General features: G+C 35.7%; 6 protein-coding genes and 2 long non-coding RNA genes across 13 annotated transcripts; 4 read left to right on the forward strand and 4 right to left on the reverse strand.

The window, feature by feature from the left end:
* Nucleotides 1-391: 391 nt before the first annotated feature.
* On the reverse strand, nt 392-1,687 carry LOC105973368 (uncharacterized). Its single transcript, XM_012998392.2, has one exon. The coding sequence runs from the start codon at nt 1,604-1,606 to the stop codon at nt 431-433; it is 1,176 nt and encodes a 391-aa protein (XP_012853846.1). The 5' UTR covers nt 1,607-1,687; the 3' UTR covers nt 392-430.
* Nucleotides 1,688-8,647: 6,960 nt separating this feature from the next.
* LOC148766953 (uncharacterized) lies at nt 8,648-9,265 on the forward strand. The gene is made up of 3 exons (XM_088825688.1): nt 8,648-8,781; nt 8,858-9,001; nt 9,070-9,265. Exons 1-3 carry the CDS (start codon nt 8,722-8,724, stop codon nt 9,235-9,237), a joined length of 372 nt encoding a protein of 123 aa, XP_088681814.1. The 5' UTR covers nt 8,648-8,721; the 3' UTR covers nt 9,238-9,265.
* A 29-nt stretch (nt 9,266-9,294) lies between these two features.
* On the forward strand, nt 9,295-11,586 carry LOC148766954 (uncharacterized). Its single transcript, XM_088825689.1, has 5 exons — nt 9,295-9,822; nt 9,897-10,000; nt 10,226-10,400; nt 10,473-10,739; nt 10,819-11,586. The coding sequence occupies exons 1-5, from the start codon at nt 9,352-9,354 to the stop codon at nt 11,095-11,097; spliced, it is 1,296 nt and encodes a 431-aa protein (XP_088681815.1). The 5' UTR covers nt 9,295-9,351; the 3' UTR covers nt 11,098-11,586.
* Nucleotides 11,587-14,072: 2,486 nt separating this feature from the next.
* Nucleotides 14,073-17,521, reverse strand: LOC105964710 (uncharacterized). The gene is made up of 2 exons (XM_012989213.2): nt 16,872-17,521; nt 14,073-14,292 (listed from the first exon to the last, which is right to left on the reverse strand). Exons 1-2 carry the CDS (start codon nt 17,204-17,206, stop codon nt 14,235-14,237), a joined length of 393 nt encoding a protein of 130 aa, XP_012844667.1. The 5' UTR covers nt 17,207-17,521; the 3' UTR covers nt 14,073-14,234.
* LOC105966533 (uncharacterized) lies at nt 14,304-16,493 on the reverse strand. Its single transcript, XM_012991093.2, has 2 exons — nt 15,412-16,493; nt 14,304-15,225 (listed from the first exon to the last, which is right to left on the reverse strand). The coding sequence occupies exons 1-2, from the start codon at nt 16,357-16,359 to the stop codon at nt 14,386-14,388; spliced, it is 1,788 nt and encodes a 595-aa protein (XP_012846547.2). The 5' UTR covers nt 16,360-16,493; the 3' UTR covers nt 14,304-14,385.
* Nucleotides 17,522-17,888: 367 nt separating the features above from the next.
* LOC105966534 (uncharacterized) lies at nt 17,889-23,484 on the reverse strand. Of its 5 annotated transcripts, XR_016034296.1 has the most exons (11): nt 23,287-23,484; nt 21,930-22,033; nt 21,387-21,849; nt 21,062-21,219; nt 20,925-20,977; nt 20,361-20,823; nt 20,163-20,251; nt 19,972-20,034; nt 18,928-19,295; nt 18,210-18,822; nt 17,889-18,137 (listed from the first exon to the last, which is right to left on the reverse strand). It is a non-coding gene; the product is annotated as an uncharacterized LOC105966534 (long non-coding RNA). The 5 variants fall into 5 exon arrangements; XR_016034294.1 differs by lacking the exons at nt 21,930-22,033; nt 23,287-23,484 and having other exon boundaries at nt 18,210-18,432; nt 18,767-18,822; nt 21,089-21,219; nt 21,387-21,532; XR_016034293.1 differs by lacking the exons at nt 21,930-22,033; nt 23,287-23,484 and having other exon boundaries at nt 17,889-18,160; nt 18,243-18,822; nt 21,089-21,219; nt 21,387-21,532.
* LOC148766955 (CBL-interacting serine/threonine-protein kinase 14-like) lies at nt 22,605-23,344 on the forward strand. Its single transcript, XM_088825399.1, has one exon. It carries the CDS (start codon nt 22,605-22,607, stop codon nt 23,121-23,123), a length of 519 nt encoding a protein of 172 aa, XP_088681525.1. The 3' UTR covers nt 23,124-23,344.
* Nucleotides 23,485-23,499: 15 nt separating the features above from the next.
* LOC148766956 (uncharacterized) lies at nt 23,500-25,145 on the forward strand. Of its 2 annotated transcripts, none has more exons than XR_016034297.1 (4): nt 23,500-23,748; nt 23,836-24,030; nt 24,137-24,179; nt 24,632-25,145. It is a non-coding gene; the product is annotated as an uncharacterized LOC148766956 (long non-coding RNA). The 2 variants fall into 2 exon arrangements; XR_016034298.1 differs by having other exon boundaries at nt 23,843-24,030.
* Nucleotides 25,146-26,280: the final 1,135 nt, after the last annotated feature.

The following is a 26,280-nucleotide window of genomic DNA, read 5'->3' on the forward strand; positions in this document are numbered from 1 at the left end:
ATAAAGACTTATAAATATTTATAAATATACCCCTATACTTTTAATATTTACACTTTTTCCAAGTTCCCGTATCCCCATTTTTGGAACATGTCGTTTCTTTATATTCGTTTACCCATATCGATTTTCCCCATATCGCCATTTCTATTTCCGTGCTACATAGTTGTCTACTAGTGATAATAGAAAAAGATTAAGTAACAACAAAATGAGTTATTATATGTGATAGCATACAAATATTGCCACTTAATATATATGTTTAAAAACGTTTGATAGTGTCGCAATTATGGTACATTCACTAATTCAATTTCTTTATTGAAGTGAACTTCCACCCCAAATCCTCTATAAAAACATAATTAATCACCCATTGTTAATTAGGCACATCTAATTTCACAAATTAAAGTAACAAAGTTTCATATATTTCAATTGAAATCACTCAATTATTCAATCTTCCAATGTCCCACGTCACATAATCTTGACCAAAAGCTGGTGAAATTTCACCACTTCCCAAGTCAAAAGTCAACCACTCATTAACCCTATGGTGAGTGAAATAAATACAATTCTTTTTGCACCCCAATTTTTTTGCATCAACCCACATACAACATTCATCCTCAAGAAACAAAGCTCTATCTCCAATACTTTCAATTTTCGCCCACAAAACCCTATCAATATCAAGCCTAAACACCTCAACATCATCAACAACATCAATACATTTTCTAGACACAAGAAAAACGAGCAAAATCTCACCGTCCAATTCGACCAAATACTCCCTAAATTGCCTCGAGACTCCAATAGGCACACTCCTTCTAGATCCAACGGCCGCGATTCTAAAACAAGAATCAACGTCTCCTTCTATCACGACAACGCTCCCCTGCAAAGTCAATGCGTAGAATTTCCCTTTGAATCCAATGGCATTGGTGAACTGCATGTTTTCGCCTTGGTTATAAGGTTCCTCGACACAACAATCTTGAAAAGACCAAAATGCCCTTTCGGTGATACTTTTGCCGCATCCGCTGAATGCGAAAGCAGGAGAATCAATACCCGTTATAACCATTGCACTGAAACCGTCGATACCATATGGAGATGATGACAATGTGCAAGTTCTGAATGAAAAATTAGGGTTCCAACCTGGAAGGCCAAGCGAGCGTGTCTTAGCGGGCTCCCACAAACAAAAATTACTGGGCCCCTCATTAATGATGACCACTACTTGTCCATGAGAATGGCCCTTGAAATACATTGGATGAGAACAAAAATTGTTCTTGGGTGATTTTCGTTTTTTATCGTAGTAGTAGGGGTACTTGCCGTGAAACGGGATGTCGATGGTGTGGGACCGCCCACGTTCTTGATTTTTCTCGCCTCGTTTTTTCCCAGTGATAATAATTTCGGCGAGTTGAGGTTGTTTCGGGTATTTTCCATTTGCGATGCATTGCCTTGAGGTCGATCTCCATGTCTTGATCACGCAACCGAAAGAAGTGATGTTTTCCATTAGGTTCAGGTGTATCGCAATTTGGGCAATGAGTTGGTGTGGGAGATTAGGCCATGTGTTTGGTGGATTACTAATGGGGGTGGCTTGTTTTTCACTTGGGACATGGTTTTTCTTTTTCTTGATCATCTTTGATGTTTTTCAAACCATTTTCTTTGGATTTCTTTTTTTTTTTTTTGTTTTGGGTAGAATTATTTTGGAGATGTTTGAATTCTCGGATCTAATTTGTGCTTTATATGATGGTTAAATCAATAATGAAGTCGTGGGCACCAAGGTTTAGTTATTACATTGTTAGAAAATTATATGAAGGACTAGTTCAAATGTTTATTTTTTTAATTAATTAAGTACTATTGATGTGCTTGAGGTACAAGAATGAAACTACATATATATATATATATATATATATATATATATATATATATATATATATATATATATATATATATATATATATATATATATATATATATATATATATATATATATATATATATATATATATATATATATACTAGTGTAGAGCACCGCGCAATGCGCGGTGCCGGGTGCCTCGGGTGAGTACAAGAACTTATCGTATTATGTATTTTCGACATACTTTCATAAATCGATTTTTAGGCTGCATTTTTTTTTTATCTTTTTTTTACGATTAGGTAAAATTTGGGTGGAATCGTAAATCGTAAACTTTGATCGTTTTGTCGATATTTAAGATTTATTTTAACATTTGAATCAACTTAGGTATGAATAATTGAATCGTAAGATTTGAATCGTAAATCAAAAGATTTTAAACTCGGTATTGCGAATTTTCGTAAATGAGTCACACATGTTAAATTTGCAATTTGGGTGGAACGGCATGGAAGATGGAGTAAGTATAGTTGTGACTTTGCAATTTTTAAAACTGTTTCAGTCAGGGAAGTTAATTTCCAGAAATTACAAATTGACCCCCACTTGGGGTGAATTTCTTGTTTAAAGACCAAAAAACAATGTATGTAATATAGGTACCAAAAATCAGAAAATTTGATCGATTAGTTTATATTTAAGATTTATTTTAACATTCAAAGCGACATAGATATGAATGAATTGAATCGTACGAATTGAATCGTAAACCATAAGATTTTATGCTCGGTATTGCGAATTTTCGTAAATGAGTCACATACGATTATAACTGAGGAGGATTAGAAGCAAACTGCGTTGGTGGCGGATATTTCGGATATTGCAAGAGAGATCCAGTTCGGGGTTAAATCTGCAATTTGGGCAGAGCGGCTGGGAATATGGAGTAAGTATATGAGTGATTCTGCAATTTTCAAAACTGTTTCGGCCAGGGAGGTGGATTCCAGAAATTACAATTGACCCCAACTTGGGGTGGATTTCTTGTTTAAGGACCAAATTAAAAAAAAAATATATATGTAATATATAGGGACCAAAAATCGTAAAATTTGATCGATTAGTTGATATTTAAGATTTATTTTAACATTTGAATCGGCATAGATAAGAATGAATTGAATCATAAACCATAAGATTGTATGCTCGTTATTGCGAATTTTCGTAAATGTGGCGGATATTTTGGATATTGAAAGAAAGATCCACTCTTTGGGGTCAAATTTGCAATTTGGGTGGAGCAGCTAGGGAGATGGAGTAAGTATAGGGTTGATTGTGCAATCTTCACAACTATTTCAGCGAGGGAGGTGGATTTTCGAAAATTACAAATTGACCTCCACTTGGGGGCATTTCCGGTTGAAAGACCGATATTAAAAATGGTATATAATATATGGACCAAATCTGTAATTATAACATGTTTATTATAAATAATATAATAAATTAAAGTTTTCTTCAATTGCAAATTGTACAATTTGATCGTTTTGTCGATATTTAGGATTTATTTTAATATTTGAATCGACTTAGGTATGAATAAATTGAATCGTAAGATTTGAATCGTAAATCATAAGATTCTAAACTCGGTAATGCGAATTTTCGTAAATGAGTCACACGCGATTATAGTTGAGAAGGACTTGAAACATACTGCGTTGGTGGCGGATATTTAAGATATTGCTAGAGAGATCCACTTTGGGTTAAATATACAATTTGTGTGGAGAGGCTGAGAAGATGGAGTAAGTATAGGGGTGATTCTGGAATTTTAAAAAATGTTTCGGCCAGGGAGATGGATTTTCGGAAATTACCAATTAACCTCCACTTGGGGGCATTTTCGATTTTAGGACCAAAACTAAAAATGATATATAATATAGGGACCAAAATAGTAATTATAACACGTTAATTATAAATAATATAATAAATTATTGTTTTCTTAAATCGGAAATCGTAAAATTTGATAGTTTTGTTGATATTTAAGATTTAGTTTAACATTTGAATCGGCTTAAGTGCTTAAGTATGAATAATTGAATCGTAATATTTGAATCGTAAACCATAAGATTTTAAACTCGGTATTGCGAATTTTCGTAAATGAGTCACCCGCGATTATAGTTGAGGAGTCGAAGCATACTGCGTTGGTGGCAGATATTTCGGATATTGCAAGAGAGATCCACTTTGGTGTTAAATTTGCTATTTGGGTGAAACGACTGGGAAAATGGAATAAGTATAGCGGTGATTCTGCAATTTCCAAAACTGTTTCAGTCAAGGAAGTGGATTTCCAGAAATTATAAATTGACCCCCACTTGGGGTGCATTTCTTGTTTAAGGAAACGAGTATGTATAGGGTTGATTCTGCAATCTTCACAACTATTTCAGCGTGGGATGTGGATTTTCGGAAATTACAAATTAACCTCCACCTGGGGGCATTTTGGGTTTAAGGACAAAACTTATAAATGGTATATAATATAGGGATCAAAACTGTCATCATCACAAGTTTATTAAAATTAATATAATAAATTAAAGTTTTCTTATATCTTAAATTGTAATTTGATCGTTTTGTTGATATTTAAGATTTATTTTAACATCTTCCTAACCGCTATACCCAAATTGCTTATTTGACTCCAAAGAGTGGATCTCTCTTTCACTATCCAAAATATCCGCCACATTTACTAAATTCGCAATAACGAGCATACAATCTTATGATTTACGATTCAAATCTTACGATTCAATTCATTCATATCTATGTCAATTCAAATGTTCAAATAAATCTTAACTATCAACAAATTGATCAAATTTTACGATTTTTGGTCCCTATATTATTATACATTTTTTTTTATATAATTTTGATCCTTAAACCAAAAATAAACCCCAAGTGGGGGTCATGTAATTTTTGGAAGTCCATCTCCCTGGCTAAAACAATTTTGAAAATTGCAGAATCACTCACATACTTACTCCATCTTCCCAGCCGCTCTACCCAAATTGCAAATTTGACCCCAAATTGGATATCTCTTGCAATATTCGCCACCAACGCAGAATGCTTCGACTCCTCCTCAATTATAATCGTGTGTGACTCATTTATGAAAATTCGCAATATCGAGTTTAAAATCTTATGATTTACGATTCAGTCTGTTCATACTTAAGTCGATTCAAAAGTTAAATAAATTTTAAATATCAACAAAATGATCAAATTTTACGAACTACAATTTAAAAAAACTTTAATTTATTATATTATTTATAATAAACTTGCAATAGTTACATATTTGATCCCTATTCATATACAAATTTTTAATTTAGGTCCTTCAACCGGAAATGCCCCCAAGTGGAGGTCAATTTGTATATTTGAAAATCCACCTCCCTGGCTGAAATAGCTTTGAAAATTGTAGAATCACCCCTATACTTACTCCATCTTCCTAGCCGCTCCACCCAAATTGCAAATTTGACCCCAAAGTGGATCTCTATTTCACTATCCAAAATATCTGTCACATCTACGAAAATTCGCAATCTCGAGCATACAATCTTATGATTTACGATTCAAATCTTGCGATTCAATTCATTCATATCTAATTCAATTCAAATGTTAAAATAAATCTTAAATATCGGCTAATCGATCAAAGTTTACGATTTTTGGTCCCTATATTACCTACATTGTTTTTTTTTTGGTTTTTTTGTTTTTTTTTTTTATTTTTGTCCTTAAACAAGAAATGCACCCCAAGAGGGGGTCAATTTGTAATTTATGGAAATCCACTTCCTTGACTGAAACAGTTTTGAAAATTGCAGAATCAGCGCTATACCAATTCCATTTTCCCAGTCGTTTTACCGAAATAGCAAATTTAACACCAAAGTGGATCTCTCTTGCAATATCCGAAATATTTGCCACCAAGGCAGTATGCTTCGACTCCTCAACTATAATCGCGTGTGACTCATTTACGAAAATTCGCAATACCGAGTTTAAAATCTTATGATTTACGATTCAAATCTTACGATTCAATTATTCATACTTAAGTCGATTCAAATGTTAAAATAAATCTTAAATATCGACAAAGCGATCAAATTTTACGATTTACGATTTAAGAAAACAATAATTTATTATATTATTTATAATTAACGTGTTATAATTACTATTTTGGTCCCTATATTATATCCCATTTTTTATTTTGGTCCATAAACAAAATATTGTTTTCTGCACAAATTATTTCCTCCGATTTTCCTTTAATTATAAAATAATCCATAACATTTTTGGGTAAGTTCATTTCAACTCCTGATAAAACATTTTTATTATTATATTATCCTACAGTAATTTTTAAATACCGATTGCTGCACCCACTTTTTCCTGATAATTATATTACCACCCCTTCCAAGGCCTTCCTATTATTATATTATACACATGTCAATTTTTTAGATATTGCTCTAAGCACCCATTTTTTCATCTCATTTTCCTTTAATGACAAAATTAGCCCTAATATTTTTGAGTAGTTATAGTTCCACCCCTGATAAGCAGTTTTTATTATTATATTACCACCAGTAATTTCTGAAATATTGATTGTTGCACCCATTGTTTCGTTACATTTTCCTTTAATTCTTGAATCAGCCCTAACATTTGACGAAAACCCCCCTCCTGTTTGGGTAATTACAGCCACCCCCCTCAACTATGTATTTATCTTACGAAAAGACCCCTCCATAGGTAAATTTAAGGATGTTAATTCGGTAAAACCGGACCAAAATTTTGGTACGCCAACATTTCATACTGTTTACCGAACAAAATATACGATTTGGTTCGGTAAATAACCGAATTACATAAATTTTACATAAAAACTTGGCTGTTAATTTATTCACTATTATTTATCTGAGTATTATTGTACGTAGTGTTAGGGGCGAGTCCGCTATTTCCAAAGGGCTAATGCAAAAGCACGCCAATTTTTATTAATCTGTCCACCTAAAATCCAAAATAATTACAAAACTCCAATTTTTTAAATTTTTTTTTTTTGTTTTTCCTTGTCGTATTTTATGTTGTCAGAAAAAGGAGAAACTACAGAAAAATCCCTAAACCAAAACTTGAAACACAGATCAGTCCCTAGGTAGTTTCCCCTAGCATTTCAGTCCCTACTCACGCGCCTAACATGCAGATCAGTCCCTAATAAAATGTGCAAATACGAAAATACCCTTTACTTTATACTAATTTTATATAACTTCTTTTCAACTTCCCACGCGCCGTTTGTATTACACGCTCTTTGCCCGTTACATTTCAAAAATCAAACAACAAAAAAGAAGCTAAAAAGGCGCAGAAAAAACCACCGTTCAGTAATACCCATTTTCAGACCAAGAAGAAACGAAGAAGAAACGAAGAAGAAACGAAGAAGAAACGCAACAGAGAAACAACAAAGAAGGAAGAAATTACGAAACACGAAGAATCAACAAACCGCAGAAAAATAGTATAAACAAACCCATTTATAAACAATGGTGAAGCAGGGTAAACAACAAGGTTTGATTTTTTATTTTTTTTTCATTTTCTTGGAAACAGACCCATTTGGGTGTTGCTTAAGCAGGGCAAAAAGGTTTATTTGTTATAGAATTGCATGATTTTGAACATATCCACTCATGGGTATTATGCCTCGACTTTATTCGGTGTTTGCCCTAATCATTAAATCGGTTCCAATATTTGTTGTTCTGTTGTTTGGGTTTGCAAAGATCATTTATTTGTTGTCGAATTTCATGATTTTGTAACAGTTTTCTCATGGGTATTATTCTTCGGTGACATTAGCATGTCCCCAAAGCATTTTGAGTCCTAACAAGGGTTTCATATAGGATATGGGAAAGAGGCTTATTGTATTTTTCGTACTGGTTCTATAGTATGTGTCATGCGCAGTAATGGTATTAATAGTGCATTTAGATGGTATAATCTTTGATGGTTCTGTAGCATGTGTCATATGCCACAATAGTATTACCAGTGACTTTGAATGGTATTACTAGTGACTTCAGATGGTATTGACATGTGGTACTAGAAGTATAATGTTGATGGTCCTGTAGTATAAGTCATATGCCATAATAGTATTACTAGTGCCTTTGAATGGTATTACTTGTGACTTCGGATGGTATTGACTTGTGGTACTAGAAGTATAATGTTTGATGGTCCTGTAGTATAAGTCATATGCCATAATAGTATTACCAGTGCCTTTGAATGGTATTACTAGTGATTTCGGATGGTATTGACATGTGGAACTTTATAGTACGTTGTATTTGTTATAATTGTATTTGTTTTATGTGTATGTAATTGCAGGAATTGTTGTAAAAGAAGATTGCAGCAAGCTATCAATAGGCTGCATGTGCTCACCGATCGCTTTTCACCTAACTATGGAAGGTGTGAAAAAAGTGATGAAGAAACAACATCATGAAGTACTGAAGAAAAATCCCTTCTATCACTACATGGACATGCCTAAAATAAACCACAGCTTCCATAGGGTTGTGTCTCTCATGCAAGCGTACAATCCAGAAGATCGGGCCTTCTGGTTTGGGGGAAATACTATACGCTTGGAATTCACTCCGCAGCAATTATCTATCGTATTAGGGCTGCAGTACGAAGGCGTACCGGTGGATGTGAATATGGATGGTAGAGACACTGATTTCATCACACGTATTTTTGATGGTAAGTTATCTTTAGTGACGAGGCCATATATTGGTTATAAACTGGAGGCCTATGCAGTTATGACCGATCAACAATCTGTTGAAGATTTCAGCAGATTGTACACTATTTATCTGTTAAATACTATTCTACTGCCAAAGGGGAACAAAACGTTAGAAAGGTGGATTTATCCGCATGTAGAAGATTTGGAGGTTTTAGGGTCTTTTGCATGGGGAAAGTTGGTGTATGATATTCTTGTTGAGAATATGGAGGGGTATCTGAAGGGGGGGTTGAAGTATTTTGATGGATGCACTATCGGCTTATTGGTAAGTGATATCTAATAGTGAATATATATTATGTTATATTGAATATACCAATTAATATTGATTCCAAAATACGCAGGCATGGGTGCATGAAAGGATCACGTCACTAGGGGTTAGCACCAGTGTTTACAAATTTCCCCGGTTCTTCCGGTGGCAAGACAGCAAAATCCCAATCGATGAAGAAGCAGCTAGGTTGCTTTTTGATCAGATAAAACAAGTGCAGGTAACACTTTGAGTTACAAAATATATAATGTATTAGGTATTTGCTAACAAATTTTTTACGTTTATTAGGTTATACCATTTTCTGTGTACCCGAAAGAGAAAGCGTTGCTTTCTCCGGTTTTGGAAGTAATTTCTGGTCCAGTTGTTGGAATTAGTGCTGACAGATTTGTGGAAATAAGTTCTGAGAGTAGTGAAGATGAGATTGGAGACGTGGAAGCAACATCTGTAAGTCATTAATACAATAAACCCTAAAATTCATACTTCCATTCCCATTGGAATATACTATATGTCAACTAATATAATACTATGGTATAACATGTTTCGTACTATTGTTTTTTTTAGTTGCAGCAGATGATGAATAACTTAAAAAGGAAGAGGGGGAATGTAACAGAAGAAAAAAATAAAGAAAAAAAAATGCAGAGTAAGAGAAAGAAAGAAAAGGAGATAGAGAAAGAGAAGGAGATAGAGATAGAGAAAGAGCAGGAGAAAGAGAAGGAGAAAGAGAAAGAGACAGAGACAGAAAAAGAGAGAGAGACGGAGACAGAGAAAGAGATAGAGATAGAGGCAGAGATAGAGGAAAGGGAAAAGGAAGGAGAAAATGAAGGAGGAAAGGGGATGGAAGGTGAAGGAGAACGAAGTGAAGAAAGAGAGAGAAATCAAGGAGACGAAAGTGAAGAAAGAGAGAGAAATCAAGGAGACGAAAGTCAAAGTCAAAGGCCAAAGTCAAAGGCCAAAGTTCCACGCGTGCGAGGACGAGGACGAGGACGTGGTCGTAAACAAGTTCCTGTGTCCAAGGTTTCGGTTTCAGTCCCTGGGATCAAGGTATTTTTATCTAATATTAGTATTACATTATTATTATTTTTTGTCATAATTGGTGTGATTTATTCGTTATATAGAATGCCGATTATTACCGGGGAAGAAATGACTACGTACGTCGTGACCAAATATCCGAAGAAGATAGGATATTGTTGGATCAGTTCTTGGAAAGTGTTGATTTAGGGTAAGAGCACAACCACCTTGATAGTACATGTTAATGTCTTTAATGGTATATGTCAAGTGAATGCATAGTACATGTTGACTGCATGTTATAGTATGTAGTAACTTTGTACATAGTATAAGTTTACTTATCCAATGGTACATGTTGACTGCATGTTATAGTATGTAGTAACTTTGTACATAGTATAAGTTTACTTATCCAATAGTACGTGGTTATGTCTTACTGTAGTGAAATTATTGTGGAGAGAGGCCCACATCAGTTGACGGGAAGGCATATGTGCGAACTTTTATTTGATGAAATGCTGAGTGCAGAACACATAGATTTGTACTTGAATCTATTATGTTCCGAATCTATCATGACCCAGCATGGACATGAGATTGATTACCTTGACTCCCCTGCCCAGGTATATAGTGGTTTAACAAATAATTTTGCATACATTACAATGTTATCTAATATTCTCTATTATGTTTCGTAGCAAGAGTTAATGTCGCGACCTCGGATGGACGTAGAACGAATGAGCGATGCCAAGTTTGATCGTCTTCTCAATGATTTTACTATTTTTGGAACGATGGCTTTTGACAAGCTAAACACAGCAAATATCTTCAGTAAAACATTTGTCATGATACCTATCAATTCCAGTGAACACTGGTTCCTGCTTGTTCTGAACCCAATAGATAAATGTATTTACCATTGGAACTCCATAGACTATTCTCCGAATTTCCCAGGAATTGCGGATTATGTCGTAAGCCCATATTCTTGTAATTAGTTATTCTTTATTCTTGCGAATTGTTGTAGACTAATATAATATTTTATTTTCGTAGGCCTCGTTTTACAGCAAGGTGGTTGAAAGAAGGTCTGGGTTGCAGATACAATCGGAAGCTAAATGGGTTCATGGATGCAGGCAGCAGGATGGGAACCTTGATTGCGGCTTGTTTGTCTGCATGTGGGCATATTGTCATGCTGTAAACAGTGAAGAAATTTGGTTTAAGGCAAAAACTTGCGATATCAAAATACTTCGCCCAAAACTAGCAGCTATCTTTCTGAGGCATCGGGGAGTAGAAGTGGAAGCTAAATATGAAATAGATCTGGCGTTATTGTGAAAAAACTGGGAGTGGAAGTGTTTTGGGGTTCTTGTCTTTTTTGTAATTAATTAATGAACAGGTGAATGTGTTTTTATGCCATAAACAATCTGTCCTTTTGTTGTAGAGCTAATAATACTATTGATTAGCTCTACTCGTACTTTTTCATTGTATACATTGTACTATATGTTTCGATGAAATGTACTTGCCTTTTGAACACATGGTACTTTATTTTGCGATTAATTAGTTTGTATAAAGAATATAAGCGTACCATAAAAATGAGCAACAAATACTGTCTAGTCCATTCGAAGATACCTTGTCAACAATAGACTTGTACTTATTTGATGAACAAAGCGTACTTCACATGTGTATTCACAAAAAACTTACCATAATCGATGTTGATTGACTCCCACATTGTCTCCATTATTGTTTTAGATGATTATTTTAAGGTAGGTGAGCATTATTGTTGCGTTTGGAATACAAGATCCCATAAATATGTTGAATTTCATACATGATACACATATACTATACAATATAGTCATACATTGTCTCCATTCATTCTTAATAGTCTAAAACTGAAGAGTTGTGTCTTAAAATGCGATCATATGGACGCATTGGCCCGACAATAATATATAGAGTGTAAAAATACTATATGAATGGCAAACATGTACTTTATCAGTGAACAAATGGTACTATAGTCACGACTCACTTGTACTTTACCAGCTTATACATTATACTTAATTGGTGAACAAAGCGTACTATATTTTTTGATGAATTGAATTGTACCAATTTCATCGACGTTTTAATGATCAATAAGTACGGGAGATGCATAAATTATGTTTTAAATGATTATTTTAAGGTAGGTGAGCATTAGTGTTGCGTTTGAATACAAGATCCCATAAATATGTTGAATTTCATACATGATACTCATATACTATACAATATATTCATACAAGTCTACATTGCTCAAGTGTAAAACTAATACTTTCCTCAATTCTTACCATAGTCGATGTTGATCTACTCCCACATTGTCTCCATTCATTCTTAATAGTCTAAAACTGAAGAGTTGTGTCTTAAAATGCGATCATATGGACGCATTGGCCCGACAATAATATATAGAGTGTAAAAATACTATATGAATGGCAAACATATACTTTATCAGTGAACAAATGGTACTATAGTCACGACTCACTTGTACTTTACCAGCTTATACATTATACTTAATTGGTGAACAAAGCGTACTATATTTTTTGATGAATTGAATTGTACCAATTTCATCGACGTTTTAATGATCAATAAGTACGGGAGATGCATAAATTATGTTTTAAATGATTATTTTAAGGTAGGTGAGCATTAGTGTTGCGTTTGAATACAAGATCCCATAAATATGTTGAATTTCATACATGATACTCATATACTATACAATATATTCATACAAGTCTACATTGCTCAAGTGTAAAACTAATACTTTCCTCAATTCTTACCATAGTCGATGTTGATCTACTCCCACATTGTCTCCATTCATTCTTAATAGTCTAAAACTGAAGAGTTGTGTCTTAAAATGCGATCATATGGACGCATTGGCCCGACAATAATATATAGAGTGTAAAAATACTATATGAATGGCAAACATATACTTTATCAGTGAACAAATGGTACTATAGTCAGGACTCACTTGTACTTTACCAGCTTATACATTATACTTAATTGGTGAACAAAGCGTACTATATTTTTTGATGAATTGAATTGTACCAATTTCATCGACGTTTTAATGATCAATAAGTACGGGAGATGCATAAATTATGTTTTAGATGATTATTTTAAGGTAGGTGAGCATTATTGTTGCGTTTGAATACAAGATCCCATAAATATGTTGAATTTCATACATGATACTCATATACTATACAATATATTCATACAAGTCTACATTGCTCAAGTGTAAAACTAATACTTTCCTCAATTCTTACCATAGTCGATGTTGATCTACTCCCACATTGTCTCCATTCATTCTTAATAGTCTAAAACTGAAGAGTTGTGTCTTAAAATGCGATCATATGGACGCATTGGCCCGACAATAATATATAGAGTGTAAAAATACTATATGAATGGCAAACATATACTTTATCAGTGAACACATGGTACTATAGTGATGACTCACTTGTACTTTACCAGCTTATACATTATACTTAATTGGTTAACAAAGCGTACTATAAATGCTGAAGAACCCAAACTTTACCAGCTTATACATTGTACTCTTATGTTCACTAATTAAACAACAGTACATAGGTTTTACATAGCATGTAGACTGCAAATACTACTAGATTCAACACTATCAAACTATGAACTACTCCACCTTCAGAATTGCAATTCTTCACTTCACTTTCTTGATGGACTTGGTTCATCGACGCACTTGTAGCTTCATTTTCTTCACGATTTGAGTTGGAAAAAGTTTGCCCAACTTCAAATGGTTCACACCAATGGGAGTAGCCATGGTGTGGGCAACAGTAAAATAACCTTCCGGGATTCGAAATAGTTTCTGAAACCATGATTATTGTTTTCTTCCCACAATCAAGACGCTTGCATTTCCCTTTTTTGTATTTTAACCCACTCATTTCCCTTTGAGTGGTGCTACTAGAAGAAGCCATGAATTAGAAACAAATGAGCCTATGTGTCATTTATGGTCATATTATGACTTGACTAGTTCTGACAATAAGCAACGGCTATATTATAAGCAACGGCTATATTGTAACGGTCATAAATTGAGTAAGTCATACCATCCTATCTCATAGATAATACCATGCGTAAATCAAATCAGTACCTTTATACTGAAAATGATAAACCATCAAGCAGCAACAAGCATACCATCATATCGCATATCTAATACCATGTGTAAATAAAAATAGTACTATTAGACTGAAAATGATAAACCATCAACCAACAATGCGCATACCATCCTATCTCATATCCAATACCATGTGTAAATAAAAATAGTACCATTAGACTGAAAATGATAAACCATCAATGAACAGAGTACCTAATACATAGTACAAACTACAAATAGCAAAAACATAGTGCAAATTGAAACATAGTACAAAGTTCAAAACAACATAGTGCAAATCACATAATAATAAAGTACAAACAGCCAGTTTTCATTCACTTCAATCACTTGAATAACATAATGGGCAATCATGTAAGCTCTCCTCCATCTTGTCCTCCCTGATGAAAAACATAAAATTTACATTAGAAACAAGACTAGTTAGTTTAATTAACACAAATGCAGACAGTATTTACATTAAAAAAAATTGCTAGTCAGATTGGTTGTGTGCAAGTACGACGATTGTGTCCAGGCTTCCCACACCGAGTACAATTCAGTTTACGAGTTTGCACTTGTGAAGGAATTCTTTTTGTCTTTCTACGTCCCGGTCGAGTTCTCGAATCAGGTGCATTAACAAAGACATCGGGCGGAGCATTACACGCATCGTACAAGTCAAAGTCCTCATCAAACGAGGGAATTGGGTTAATCGTGAATTGATATACCTGTTTGTACGTATCAATATGAAAGCATGGATCCACAAACTCATATACTGAGTATCCTTTTGACTCCAAACATGCACATGCATGTTTGCATGGAAGTTTCTCTAATTGCCATGCTTTACAAGAACAAGTCTTCTGCTGCAAGTCAACCTTATACGACTTGTCCTCATCATATACCTCAAAAGCGGTACTACTTGATCTACAATATTTTAAGGAACGAGAGGCCATATGATTGATTGTTAATCTCTTTAGAATTTTCTTGCACAATATGCCAGTCATTGCCAAACTTTTTCCTTGTCGTTTAACTAGCATCTCCATTATTTTGATCCGTATGTGATCAATCATGGATGGAACAGGCAAAGATCGGGCATCTTTAACCCAACCATTCCAATTTTCTGCCTGATTATTGTTCACGATTCCCCATCTTTCTCCAGAAAAATAGGCATTCGCCCAATGATTTGGATCAGAATTCGAAATAAATGATGCCGCGAGAGGCATAGATTGCACTATACGAGAAATAGTTGCATCGAACTCCTGCCGAGTAGGAGCATATGCAGCATTATGTAAAACACTCGCCCAATATGACTTGTTGTGCAATGGGTACTTCCTCAGGACCTATATTATTTTGAAACATGTTATACAAATGTATGAAACATGCTATACAAATGTATGAAACATGCTATACAAATGTATGAAATGTGTTATACAAAAGTATGACACATGTTACACAAATGTATGAAACATGTTATACAAAAGTATGAAACATGTTATACAAAAGTATGACATGAGGTGACAAAATACCTGAGTTCTAAAGTTATCCACCAAGTGTCGCAAACAATATGCATGGTGGCTACTAGGAAATACCATCGGGACGGCTTTAAGAAGCCCCGAATGACGATCAGAGAAAATGGTAAAAGATCTATTGTCATTGTGAAGATCTAGAATTTGTTTCAGTTTAATGCAAAACCACTCCCAGTTTTTATCATTCTCAGCATCAACAACTGCGTATGCCAATGTATACAAGGAATCATTTGGATCCTTGCACACAGCAGAAAGCAAGCATCCTTTGTACTTATTTTTAATGTGAGTCCCATCCAAACATATCATCGGCCTACACCGATGAAAGCCGGAAATAGAACTCCCAAAACTAATAAATATTCGAATAAACTTTTGAGTAGCAGGTTCAATCTCATACTCTGCCATGCTACCAGGGTTATGCATTTTTAATGCACGACAATAGCGTCTCAGTTTATCATAACATGTCGTCTCATCACCATGGATATCACGCATTGCCTTTTCTTTACCCCTCCATGCTGTGTAGTACTGAAGCTCCAGACCATAATCGTCTCGGATATCTTCTAACATACCACATGGTGTGTAAGCTGGCTGCGTTCTCAATTTTCGTTTCATAATTTGGGCAATCCATGTAGCATCGGCTTTAGGATGACCCCTTGTACGAAGAGTAGCATCACCACAAGTGTGCTCAAGATTGCACTTGCGAATGCTAAATAACTTATCTGACTTGTACAATGATGCATAAACCCTCCATTTGCAGTTTTCGTGAATGCATACTGCTATGATCTTTTGTTGATCATTTTTCATGTACTTAAATGATCGATTATTAGCAATAGAATAGTTTTTCAGCATATGCCTAAAATCATCAGGATCTTTAAAAAACTGATTCTCCCCACGGATGCAATGTCTCCATGCATCAATTGAATTTCCAAGCGGATTACCCTCGATTTCCATCGATTGATCGCCGCTTTTGGTTTCAAAAAAATTTTAAAAATGGATTACAATAGAGTGGAATCCAAATAACAATGTACATGAAAATATCATAACAATGCACTGGTTCCATACTATCTTATCCATTATATAATACTAAGTTTTTCCACAAATAGTACCAAGTTTACCTACCACCCATACTATTCAGATGAAGGTTACGTACTATCTTCCCCATTATATGATACTATGTTTTCCCATTAACAGTACCAAATTTACCTATCACCCATACTATTCAGATGAAGGTAACGTACTATCTTCCTCATTATATGATACTATGTTTTCCCACCAGCAGTACCAAATTTACCTATCACCCATACTACTCAGATCAAGGTTACGTACTGTAAGTATCATACGTCCATACCATATTTATATTAGCATGATACTATTATGTGCCATATTTTATACTATGTATCACACAATAATTAACAACCATAAAGAAATGCATTTCAGCAGTACAGAAAAAGATGGAGACCTACCAGCCATCGGTGCGAACCCTCTTTCCACGCGAATTAGCTTCATCTTTGCAGGTCACGACAATGTCGACCACACTCATCTTCATTATCAGATGCAATGCAACCATATTCTCCACATCTTCATCAGTGCCCAATGTCACATACAATCTTTCCCGAGGAGCCAAGTATTGGAGGATCAGTGCATCTGGATGGATATGATTCCATTTGTTGATAATAGCACCATATATCTCCATTAATGTCGAATTACTTTTTATGGAAATAATGTGAAGTTGATTTTTGTATCGACAACTTCCAAGAATCACACTGGGTACATCGTTAGATACATCATTTGTAGCCATTGTGGGGTGGGTGGGTTTTACAGTGATTTTTTCGCCGGAAAAAAGGGGAAACCAGAGGAGAGAAATGGAGAAGAAATAGAGAAGAAAGAAAGCAGATAGAAATGAAGAGAGAGAAGAAAGAAAGAGAAGATGAAGAGAGAGAAAAGCAGGAGAGAGAAAAGGGTGAGAGTGAGAAGAAAATATAATAAAATATATAAAATTCACATTAGGGACTGATCTGCATGTTAGGCGTGTGAGTAGGGACTGAAATGCTAGGGCAAACTACCTAGGGACTGATCTGTGTTTCAAGTTTTGGATTAGGGATTTATCTGTAGTTTCCCCTCAGAAAAAAGTCGTAATAAAAATAAAAACGGTACCGAGAAATACAAACTGTAGTTTGAGAAAATCGAAAATGAGTTCTTCGCATTTCTTGTCAGTCTCTATGACCAAATCCACCTACACGGAACGATCGACACACATCAGTATATACAAAAATTAAAAACAAACAAACGCGTCCCAATATATAAACTCCTAACATCATCATTCATCAGAACAAATTTCCGAAACCCGAAGAAGCAATCGAAGCATCGCCGAAGTCGACAATCGGAAAGCTGCGCGTAACAGTGAGCATAAATAGCACAGTCCCAACTGTTTTTAGAGTAATACGATTTACGAAACAGAAATTATAGTATGCAAATATTGATTTTTCACTGCAAAAATTATATTGTCGAAAACAGAGAGAAAATAAATTGTTTTTAGTTCTTCAACACTATGTTTTTGATTGAGGATATCAATACCTATAAATAATGGACAACACATTTCAGCAAAGTTGCAGCCTAAGAAATATTCTTCCCAATCAACATATAACAAATAAACAGAATATTCTATTCGGTTAATACGACAGCCTTCTTTTAACCTTGTGCCTGCTGATAACGATTAAGATGCTCCTTCACTTCCAGCCAAATCGACAAAATTCTGTCAATAAAATTACTCCCCCATTAGAAAACATTAAATAATGCTATACCTTTATTTTTTTGTTGTTAGATAAATTTCACACCACAGCAGCTGTAAGAGTGCTCGCATTGTCCCTTCCAAAAAAGTCACGAGAACAGCTTTCAATAGTCTGCGACAAAAGTTATCGAATAAATAAACAATAAATTAAATAAAATCACAATATACCAATGTAATAATTTCGTGGGATCTCGAGCTGATTTCATTAATCGACGTTTCTCCAACTTTTCTTTTAGCTGCAAGGATTAACAAAAATGATGATTTTGTACTCTTAAGCCTTGTTTGGCAATCATGATTAGGCATGATAGACAATATAATGAAGCTCCATCGAATGTTCCCAAACGAGGCCCTAAGAAATCTAACAGTCGTTTTGATTAGGAGCAATGGTTCCAAATTATCAAGAATTGAAACGGAGCCTATAAAAAAAATCCAACATATTAGCGTCAAAAGAACCACCCATCTATAGCAATTTGTACCAAACAATAAACAAAAAAGAATAAACCAAATAGAAGAACACTTTCGAGGAAATATCAACGATGCACGTAAAAATACTTTCCCTCGTAAGATCACCTTGAGCTGGCAATGTAAGTTTAGAATGATGCATTAAGGAGGCATCATGGCTGACCCTATTAAAGTCAAAATAGAAATATTAGTTCCAAATTTGGAAAAAAGACAAACAACAAGAAAACAAATGCAAATGGTTAAAGCCTGATAATGAATAGTAAAAGAACCTCATAATGAATGTCAATTTTCCCCATTTTAGGGCTCATTCTTTCACGGTCCTATTGCTTGAAGCTATTAATTGCCTGCTTTTAATTGGATGTGTGGCATGCAATAAAAACAAAAGAGCATCATGCTTACGGAAAATGCGCTCTGAAATCATAACTGAAATCAATTATTATCTGCACAAAGCAACATGAGAAAGTAACTGTGGGATTTAAAAAGATTGGAGGTGGAAGATGAGGACGACGATAAATTTTTCCTGTGTTAAATCAAATATTTTCTTCATCCGCAAATATTTGTCCGGCTTTGTGCGCCCCGTGAAGAACACCCCTGCACGAATTGTTGAGTGATTGAATAATGATGCTCACACAAAGGCCTGCGCATAATGCCGTTATCAGAAATTAAAACCAAATTATGGAAGGAAACGATTTAATAAAAAATGAATATTGCTGTAATAAATGTAAACACAGAAAAAGAACAGAACTGATAAACCTAGAAGCAAAGGCAACGATTCTGAAAAATCATAATACAAGGCAACCACATGTACCCAGATTACCACCTATAAACCAATATAATAAAACTTATACATAGATAACCTAACTCATGTACATGTTTGAAACTCGGATTCCCAGAGAAAACAATGCAAAATTGAAAAACAAAATAATGAATTTATAGATTAGAGTCGCAACACTGACAAAAGAGGCTAGGTATATATATAGTCATATCATATTAATAAATAAAGAAAACAACTACATACCTAAACAAATTAGTGAAGTCTTTATATTTTATTATAGAATTAGAAGTGTAAAATGAGATTAACCTAGCGAAGATGTCACTTTTAATGTGCTTAAAATCAGAGAAACTAATACTCACATAACTATCAGAAACCTTTTATTGTTGCAGCTAATAATAACAGTAATACAACATGATACACTTAAAACTAATAAGAAAATTTCAAAAGTACCAACCTGTACTAAATAAACAAGCAGCATTTTGTGATACAGAAGAGAACATGGAATCATAGAGCGTAGCTGAATTCTAATATGTTTTACCAGACTATGTAAAATGAGGTTAACGTATTAATATGATCAGCACACGAGACCCCCCAAGCAGATCTGCAATGAAAGTGTTTACATTCATTAGTTGAAATTCCAGTCGAGAATCGTAGCATAAATTAAACAATCGATACCAGACCTCATTTGATTAAAGGTAAAAAGAAAAATTGTGCAAACGAAACACAAACCATAAATTCAGCTACAGCGGTTTGCGGCACATTTGCTTGTTTGCCACACGCCTCAATTTTCTAAGTTGTAGTTGCCTCATCGCTTTCACCTGCTTCAACAATGCATGATCTTAAAATAAGGAAAAAATCACCAAAACAGAGCTAAACAAAAACAGAGGAGTCGAGGTAAACGGAATATGAGATAAAATAGATTTTTACCTGGTAAATAGGTCTGGACATGCCACCTGTTGCTGGAGGAAGATCGGTGACCATCTTGCCATTATCCAGAAAACCTCTCGGAGTGGTGAATATAGGTAAATCTGGCCTAGAAGATTCCAAGGCATCCCTCATCGACAAATGCTCTTCTCTTGAAGCATCTATCGGCCTAATTGATGGTACATGAGGCAGTTGACCAACAGAATTCATGGGGTTGTTAGAAAATCCACCAGAATATTTTGGAATTCTTTCGGGGGGGATCTCGTTTTCGCTGCATTTGAATTCCAAGAAGCATAAGAATTTTTAATCGTTGAACCTATCGGTTGTGTTTCAGCAGCCCTTCTAGAAGGTGGTGTAGCTCTTGATGCCTTGTCGTGTAGTTCCATCTTTTTACGCCTCTCGTTTTCGAGCTCTATATGCTTTGACATTCTCTTGCGTGTTAGTTTCAGGCGAAGACCTCTTCAATCTACAGCAATAAAATTTAAATACACCATGAAATTTATTGATTAAAAAGAGACGAAAAAAGCTAACACGAGAGAGCATCTATTTTACGAAATTAACTATTACCGTCTAAACGGCTGTTGTACCCGTAGCTCCGTGCACTGACACCCACTCTCATTCTGAATCAACAAATCATAAAAAAAAAATTGCTAATTTCCACTTATACAAATGCACAAGCTAGAAAGTAAATTGAAATAAAATACCAGTAGAAAGGTGAAAGCAACAATCACCTTTTGGCAATGCAAAATCGACGATCATCACTGGTCCGAAAAGACTCCGACGACGGTCTTTTGCTTCCGGATAGCACCAAAGCATTCCGGCGAACTCCATTGGAATCTCTCGACGAATCCTTCACCACCTTCTGCGCATCACGAAAAATGCAAACACCCGCAGAATTAGCTTAATTATCAAAACGACGATGAGCGGAAATCTCGTTTGAGATGAAAAGTAATTAATACAGGATTGCAAAATTAAGCAGTCCACAGTCATGGATAACGAAAACAAAAAGGGGCAGAATTACATGAGTACCTGACCGGAGCGGCCGAGAGTGATAGTTACTTGAGGCTTCGCCATTTTATAAATTTCTCAATCAATTGCTTCTACGGCTGAGTTGACTCATTAATACAGAGGTTTCTGTACTCGCAACCGTTGACGAGCACGCGAATCAACCTAGGGTTGCAAAAATTAGTTAACTGGAATTTTCCGATTGTAGGCGGAGAAATGGCTGGGGGAAAACAGATGGAGAACATATGACGAAGAGCATGAGGAAGAATTGGCATTGCTAAATCGACGATCATCACTGCTCCGAAAAGACTCCGACGACGGTCTTTTGCTTCCGGATAGCACCAAAGCATTCCGGCGAACTCCATTAGAATCTCTCGACGAATCCTTCACCAGCTTCTGCGCATCACGAAAAATGCAAACACAGGCTATAAACAGCCTTAAAGAAAGAACAACCCAAAATTCTGCATTGATGATCTACCATCTGCCACTACGGAGAGCGAATAAACAACCGTCAGTATGATTACTTTAATTTTACATTCGAAAAGACGAAAATAGATGAAAACTTGCCAAATAGTCCTCCCTCACACCAAATTTGGTTTGAATAAAGTTGGAGTGTAGCCGCGTAGGTAAGCAATTGCCAGTAACAGCCGGTCGAGCAAATTCAATAATTTCTGCATCGATTAACAATAAGAGGTAACTAAGCAAGCATATTTACCAATTAAATATCTGGACGAGGAAAGCTAAAGACAAAAAAATATGCTGAAATGTCCTACAAAAAGAAATTCAATTTATATATGCTGATCAACATATGCCTTTATACATTTGAACAATTCAATAAGAGTCAAAACCGTTAGCAATAAAGAAAATTTACTTCTTTGTTCAATGAAGGCAAGATATGAATGAAAAACAACGAACAAAAATATTGTTATTGATAAAAGTAGGCAGAAGTTTGAAACTTGTTACCCGATATTTTCTCAAGCAAGACTAAATAGTGGTCCGATATCCATTCATACTCTTTCTCCCCCACTTACTGCAATATCGGACACAATTCATCCCCCGCCCAATTATTATTAGCTGTAGAATAGAACCTTACAACCAATCCCTTTTCTAAAACCTAATCTTCACCAAAAAAAAAAAATCGAAATTTGTTTTTTCCGGTCTCTGAATTATTGCGCACTGATGCCGGGAAACGACGAGTTTTCGGTTTCCGGTCCCTAGTCGCGGCAGTCTTCCGCCGCAAACATGGCTTTATCGGCGGAGAATGCGTTGTTCAGAAAGTACGAGATCGGGAAGCTTCTAGGCTGCGGCGCGTTCGCGAAAGTGTACCACGCTAGGGATATTTCCAACGGCCGGAGCGTCGCCGTGAAAGTGGTGAGCAAGAGCAAGCTCAACAACAATGTTAATCTAATGGCGCACATAAAACGCGAGATTTCGATTTCGACCATGAGCCGGTTGCGCCACCCTTACATCGTCAAATTGTTCGAGGTTCTCGCCACCAGGACGAAGATTTATTTCGTACTGGACTTCGTCAACGGCGGCGAGCTGTTCGCGAAGGTCGTCAAGGGCCGGTTCTGTGAGGATCTCAGCCGGAAGTACTTCCAGCAGCTGATCTCCGCCGTCAGCTACTGCCACCTCCGCGGCATCTCCCACCGCGATTTGAAGCCGGAGAATCTTCTCCTGGACGAGAACGGCAATCTGAAGGTCTTCGATTTCAGTCTGAGCGCGTTGACCGACAACGTCCAACAAAGCTCCACATATTAAAATTCTGAAATTCTAACAAACAGACATATAGTCTATAGATGCAGATTCATGATCAACCACAATTTTCTCTAAACAAATCGAATATAACATATATAAGTAAACAAACTTAAATAACATTCATGTTTATCATCAATCATATGTTTATAAATTCATGGATTGGTACCTCAACAAAGGGGGAAAGGGTGAGCGATCTCCGAAGAGAGATGGGGCAGGGGCAGGGGCAGGGGCAGGGGAAAAGAAAGTTGCAGCCTCATATGTATGGTTGGAAGAGGGTCGTCGAAATCAATGAAAGCGGCGGTCAGCAGCGGTGGCGGTGCGGCGGCAGAAGGAGGAGAAGAGAAAGGGGAAAAAGAACGAGACTCGTATATACATTTCTTCTTGTTTTGTTTGGTAATGATGCAGCTATTTTTATGTGCCTAATTCGAGTTGCAAACTTGTTTTCCTGATATCTATCAGTGTTTACTCATATTTAAACACTTCATTTTTTGCACAGATTAAACACTATCCATTATGTTGTCTTTTGTTTCCTTGATTGCTATTTAACAGGAGTTTTTTTCATAAAGGAACTATGAAGCAAGACTATGCAGAGGTTTCTACATGGATTTGTCTTTGTTGTAGTGAAATGGTAATTATTTTCCTTGTAAATCTTTAAGAGCTGCGATAAATAGAAATTTATATCTTTGATTGCTATTAACAGTAGTTTTATCGTCAGTGATTAGGATGTGGAATGTTCACCTCTCCACTTCTCATTATCGCGAGGTATTTTACTTTTTGTTTTTTTTCTTTTCTTCCCCATTTTGTACTGGTTTTCTAGATAAGAATGGAGCATCCCGGATTTTGTATTCGAAGCTGTTTTCCCATTTCTTTGCGGATTCAGAGCAACTTCTCAACAATTTGCAATTGCCCTGTGAGTTTCATTTTCTTTCTCTCTGTTTTGTTTTTGCTTTCCCGTTGGTCATAATGTTTTTCTTTTTCTATTAATACCAATTTCCAAATTACCTGGTCAATAACAGGTTGTAGATTTTAACGAGGATGCTCGTGTTCACCACTTCAAAGGTAGCAAGCACTTCCAGATAATAATTTGTTGTCTTTGTTGTTCCGTTCTTTTTGTGCGTGTGTGCTTTCCTTATCGTGGAGGAATTTGATGTTTTTTCTTCTGTGTTTTTTATCTATTATTTGATATACTCCAGAAAAATAACGGCAATTAAATTTCCCCACTTCGGTGTTTTTTGGGTTTCAATAACCACCATATATGCCCATAGGGTCAAGATTTGATGTCTTGCCTTCAGAAACTTATGTAAAGAGAAGAACTCCAATGGGGGGGGCGTGTTCAACCTTATTTTAATTAGAAGTTATTAATCTCAAAGATGAAGTTGTCTATTTGGACATGATATTGCCTGCTTTAGCACTGCCAAATTATGTTCTAAAGTTAGCTGTGTTAGTAGTTGTGCCTAATGAACTATCGATGTGCTACTAATATGAAATGTTCTTTTTGGTTTAACTAAAAGGCCCAATTTCCTGAACATAGCCTCGGTAGAAGCAAACCCAACTAATAAGCAAGCCCTTGGTCACCGAGCCAACCTCGTCCAACACCATTTACGAGAAGGTGCGGTCGTCTCAATCATATATTGTTTCAGGCAGGACAATTTCGGCGAGGAGGAGGTGTGTATCTTCAGCCAGAGAGAGCGGAAGTACCCCAATGGCGAAAAGTCAAATCAGGCCTCAAAGTCGGGATAATGGAAAGCCACTGGTATAGGATAGCACCAGGTTTTGTTTATTACAAGATATCAGAAAAACCGAGTTACTTTGGGTATTTAAGAATTTTTCTTGCTCATTGAGTAATTTTGATTTTGTTTTTGTTTTTGTTTGTTTAGCACCTTGTCTTGCTCGTTGGCATATGGTTCTAAATAAGCACATTTCTTTATCCAATATCATTTTTTTTAGATGTATAGGGAGTTGCAGAATTAGTACATTTCTGTAACCAATAACATAATTTTTTGAAATGTATAGGGATTTCCATAATTTTTGTTTCCGTTATGCTCTTTTATTATTTACAATTTATTCTTTGAAACTGTAATTGGTTATTGTTTTTTCGCTATTAATCTGCAAGAGGGAACAAGTTCTTCAAAAACTTTTGCATGTGTTGTTGCTCCTTTATCTGGAATTGCTTTCTTGTGTTTTGGCTAGGCCTTTGTCTCTTGATTCATTTACAGGTTTGCCCTTTTTTTGTGTTCCACCTTCGGCTTGCTCTTGGTCTCTCTGTTCATATACAGGTTTTTTGCTTCTTCGAGAAATACATTCATTTGTTTCTGGTGCCATTTACTTTTTACACCTGATTTTATTTGGACGAGTGATTTCTGAGACGGAGATGAGTTCTGCCACGTTTGTTGATGGCGCCACTCCGAAGAGTAGCTTTGCGCGTCCGACGACTTCTTTTGCTTTACGGCTCATATATATATTTTTTTGTGTTACGACTTACTTTGGTTCGTTTAGCTTTTTCGTATATGTCTTTCTTCGAGAATTACATTCATTTTTTGCTGGTGACATTTACTTATTACACTTGATTTTATTCGGCCGAGTGATTTCTGAGATGTATATGAGTTCGACCACGTTTGTTAATGGTACCACTCCTCTTCTTACTTTGCGTCCACTTTAATCAGGCCGCGTAAAGGGCCTCTATAATTCTTCAAAAATTGTTAATTTCCACTTATACAAATGCACAAGGTACAAAGTAAATTGAAATCAAATACCAGTAGAAAGGTGAAAGCAACAGTCACCTTTTGGCATTGCTAAATCGACGATCGTCACAGCTCCGAAAAGACTCGTACGACGGTCTTTTGCTTCCGGATAGCACCAAAGCATTCCGGTGAACTCCATTAGAATCTCTCGACGAATCCTTCACCACCTTATGCGCATCACGAAAAATGCAAACACCCGCAGAAATAGCTTAATTATCAAAACGACGACGATCGGAAATCTCGTTTGAGATGAAGAGTAATTAATACAGGATTGCAAAATTAAGTAGTCCACAGTCATGGATAACGAAAACAAAAAGGGGCAGATTTACATGAGTCTCTAAGCATACTGTAAACGATGTTCCTACACAATCGAAATCGAATGCAAATATTAATTAAATCGAACAATTTAAAGAGGCAGC

This window comes from Erythranthe guttata, chromosome 11 (genome assembly GCF_056151865.1).
Source record: "Erythranthe guttata isolate IM_541 chromosome 11, IM_541, whole genome shotgun sequence".
Classification (NCBI taxonomy): Eukaryota; Viridiplantae; Streptophyta; class Magnoliopsida; order Lamiales; family Phrymaceae; genus Erythranthe; species Erythranthe guttata.

Excerpts from the sequence above, each read along its gene's own strand:
- LOC105973368 (XM_012998392.2), bottom strand. The coding sequence starts at position 1,606 with ATGATCAAGAAAAAGAAAAACCATGTCCCAAGTGAAAAACAAGCCACC.
- LOC148766953 (XM_088825688.1), top strand. The coding sequence starts at position 8,722 with ATGGAGGGGTATCTGAAGGGGGGGTTGAAGTATTTTGATGGATGCACT. Across the intron at positions 8,782-8,857 it reads GATGCACTATCGGCTTATTG|GCATGGGTGCATGAAAGGAT; the intron begins GTAAGTGATATC and ends CAAAATACGCAG. Across the intron at positions 9,002-9,069 it reads ATCAGATAAAACAAGTGCAG|GTTATACCATTTTCTGTGTA; the intron begins GTAACACTTTGA and ends TACGTTTATTAG.
- LOC148766954 (XM_088825689.1), top strand. The coding sequence starts at position 9,352 with ATGATGAATAACTTAAAAAGGAAGAGGGGGAATGTAACAGAAGAAAAA. Across the intron at positions 9,823-9,896 it reads TTTCAGTCCCTGGGATCAAG|AATGCCGATTATTACCGGGG; the intron begins GTATTTTTATCT and ends TTCGTTATATAG. Across the intron at positions 10,001-10,225 it reads TTGGAAAGTGTTGATTTAGG|TGAAATTATTGTGGAGAGAG; the intron begins GTAAGAGCACAA and ends GTCTTACTGTAG.
- LOC105966533 (XM_012991093.2), bottom strand. The coding sequence starts at position 16,359 with ATGGAAATCGAGGGTAATCCGCTTGGAAATTCAATTGATGCATGGAGA. Across the intron at positions 15,226-15,411 it reads TGGATAACTTTAGAACTCAG|GTCCTGAGGAAGTACCCATT; the intron begins GTATTTTGTCAC and ends AAAATAATATAG.
- LOC105964710 (XM_012989213.2), bottom strand. The coding sequence starts at position 17,206 with ATGGCTACAAATGATGTATCTAACGATGTACCCAGTGTGATTCTTGGA. Across the intron at positions 14,293-16,871 it reads AGGGTTCGCACCGATGGCTG|GGAGGACAAGATGGAGGAGA; the intron begins GTAGGTCTCCAT and ends GTTTTTCATCAG.
- LOC148766955 (XM_088825399.1), top strand. The coding sequence starts at position 22,605 with ATGGCTTTATCGGCGGAGAATGCGTTGTTCAGAAAGTACGAGATCGGG.